At 33.8% G+C, this 2,721-nt stretch overlaps 1 protein-coding gene across 1 annotated transcript; it reads right to left on the reverse strand.

Moving 5' to 3' along the window:
- Window positions 1-207: 207 nt before the first annotated feature.
- LOC108467348 (caffeoylshikimate esterase) lies at window positions 208-2,196 on the reverse strand. Its single transcript, XM_017767984.2, has 2 exons — window positions 1,764-2,196; window positions 208-1,096 (listed from the first exon to the last, which is right to left on the reverse strand). The coding sequence occupies exons 1-2, from the start codon at window positions 2,068-2,070 to the stop codon at window positions 444-446; spliced, it is 960 nt and encodes a 319-aa protein (XP_017623473.1). The 5' UTR covers window positions 2,071-2,196; the 3' UTR covers window positions 208-443.
- Between the last annotated feature and the right edge of the window lie 525 nt (window positions 2,197-2,721).

Here is a 2,721-nt window from a genome sequence, read left to right on the forward strand (position 1 = left end):
TATATAAATCATTTAATTTTAATTGAAATTAAATATGTTTAATTTTATGACTTTTTGTTATATTCTTCATGTCTATTTTAGATTCATTACTTTTTTTAATTGTATAATACTTTAAAATATGTAATTAAGTGTTCATTATTTTGTAATTAAAAATAAAATAATAAATTAAATAGAAAATACTTAAATAAATAATGAAAAGAAGTATAATTTAGGGCAAAGCTAAGAAGGCAGGTATCTTTAAACCAAATAATTACTACACCATATAACAATTATACAATATCATGACAAACCACATTATAATTTCCATTTGTCGTCTTTATTACAATAATCTTTGAGGGGGTTGTTGTTGTTGTTTTGGGGGTCCTCAAATCTCAAATTAGTCCACCAAACGCCGAATTAATTATTAAGGACCCAATAAAAGCCGAATAGGTTAAACAAACACATTATTTAGACCCATACCTCTCAACCCTTTCATCAATCCACTCTCTCATATCCTTCAAAACAAGATCAGCATTCTCATCAGGCTCCCCTTGAATCAAGGAATGATACATCCCATCATACAGTTTCAAGGTTTTGTCCACACTTGATGCCTTCTCATACAACAATTTAGATGATGTTGGGCAAGTGACACCATCACTTGTCCCATGAACTGTCAAAAATGGTGCCCTTACCTTTGAGAAATTGTCTTGAATGTACTGACAAACCCTAGCCAGCTCCCTCATGGTTCCAACCCTTGGTGGTCCAGTGTATCTTCTTGGATTTGATGCTATGATCTTAAGCTTTTCTGGGTCTTTGATTGCTTTCCCAACCATCTTGTTATCCGGCATAGTTGCCCATGTATCAGCTAATCCGAAGAGCAGACCGTACACGAACAACCGCACCTTACTCGGCTTCATGTTCTCAGGCATCACAAAGAGCGGCGCCGAGAAAATTAGACCGGTCCAAGTTTCAGGGTCGGATTGAAAGTACATGAGCATTGTTGCTGCTCCTCCCATGGATTCACCAAACAGGAATGCGGGTAAGTTTTTGTATTCATCGCTGTTCCGGACGTGCTTGAAGAATGATAAGGATGTTGCAGCAACTTTCTCCATGTCACCTACATTAAACAATCACCACCTCTGTTGATGAACTTCAATAGCCAAGTATTTAATCATTTTTCTTCAAATATCCCATAGTTTAATATGATGATAAAAGTCTGATATTACAATGATATAGCTTAAAATCCCAGTGGAAGGTGAACAATTGTTGAATCAAAAGTTCATCAAAATAACATGCTACTTCAAGTTTGTACTGCAGACTGGGAGGTTAAGGATGGAAGCAGCTAGGTGACTAACTAGAGGGCTTAACTGATTGGTATAATATCAACTTTGGTCCCTTTTAGCTATAAAATCTTAAATTTAAGCAAATCTTTTAACTTCGGCCCCCTAAACTTTTAAAACTTTATTTTGGCCCAGCAACAAATCCCTGGAGAAGAAGGGCGACATGAACTCCCTAATTTTAACTTATATCAGGTGTTTTTTTTTTTTTTAATTCATTCATATTATATCTTTACTTAACCCTCTGCTTATCTCAGGATTACTTCTCTTTCAATCCACAAACATAATATATATATATAGATATATACATATCTACTCCATAACTTTCTCAAAAGTTTATCTTGAAGTTATAAAGTTTTTTTATATTATTAAAATATAATCATCGGATATCCAGTTTATAAATAACATTAAAAAAAAAAGAAAGAAAAGAAAACAGAGATAAATTACCTAAGTAGCAGCGGAGACCCTCGGATCTGCCATGGCCGAGAAGATCAGCGGCGAAAACAGCATAACCCCAATTGGAAAAGTTGATGCAGATCTTCTGGAAGAGCCAACCAGTGTCGGATCCATAGCCGTGGGTCATGTAGACGGAGGCCTTCACTTTTTTATCCAAGGGTAAGAAGCTCTGGGTGAAGAGCTTTCCGTTGGGAGTGTCGAAGTAAGACTTGGTGTTGCGTACACCCTGCGACCTGTAATAGTCTTCCTCCGGCATATCACCCCAGAAATTCGCCGCCGCAGCTGCTTCGCCTGCCATTTTCGCTGAACTCTCCCAACGTAAATGCGCGTTTGTTTTTTGGTGCGGAAATGATTTTTGGATTTTGTTGATTTGATTTTATTTTCTGGGCAAAGTGGGAAAATAAGTTTACACCAACCGAGTTCTTTGGGAGTGGGTAAGAGTTGGTGGACTGACTTTTGGTGGGCTCCACTTCAGGGGTAGGTTTGGAATTCCATTTTATAAATAAAACTGTATGAATGTTGTAAGAAATTGGATTTCTAATTATATTTTTTATTTAATAAATAAATTCAATTTTATTGTTTGGATTTACTAATTTTTATATGAAAATGCAACACAATGGTTTTTTAAGGAAACACAATGCTATAATAGTTAAAAGAATAACGAAAATAAATAAATAAATAAAATACATAATATATGTAACAGGTTTTTATACAAGAAAGATTTAAACTTGTAGTAAACGGATGTTTGAATAATTTATGCAACAGTTTTTAAAATTCGATTATAAACTACTATTGAAATTTAATTTTTATGATAATTAAGTTTAGTTCAACAATAACTTTCAACTTTGAAACCAATGTGTAATTTTTTTAAATTAAATTCATGTTTTAATTTGAGAGTAGTTTTAATTACAATTTTAATAAATTAAACTCGAAAAATAACTCACATTTT

This window comes from Gossypium arboreum, chromosome 2, assembly GCF_025698485.1.
Source record: "Gossypium arboreum isolate Shixiya-1 chromosome 2, ASM2569848v2, whole genome shotgun sequence".
Lineage (NCBI taxonomy): Eukaryota > Viridiplantae > Streptophyta > Magnoliopsida > Malvales > Malvaceae > Gossypium > Gossypium arboreum.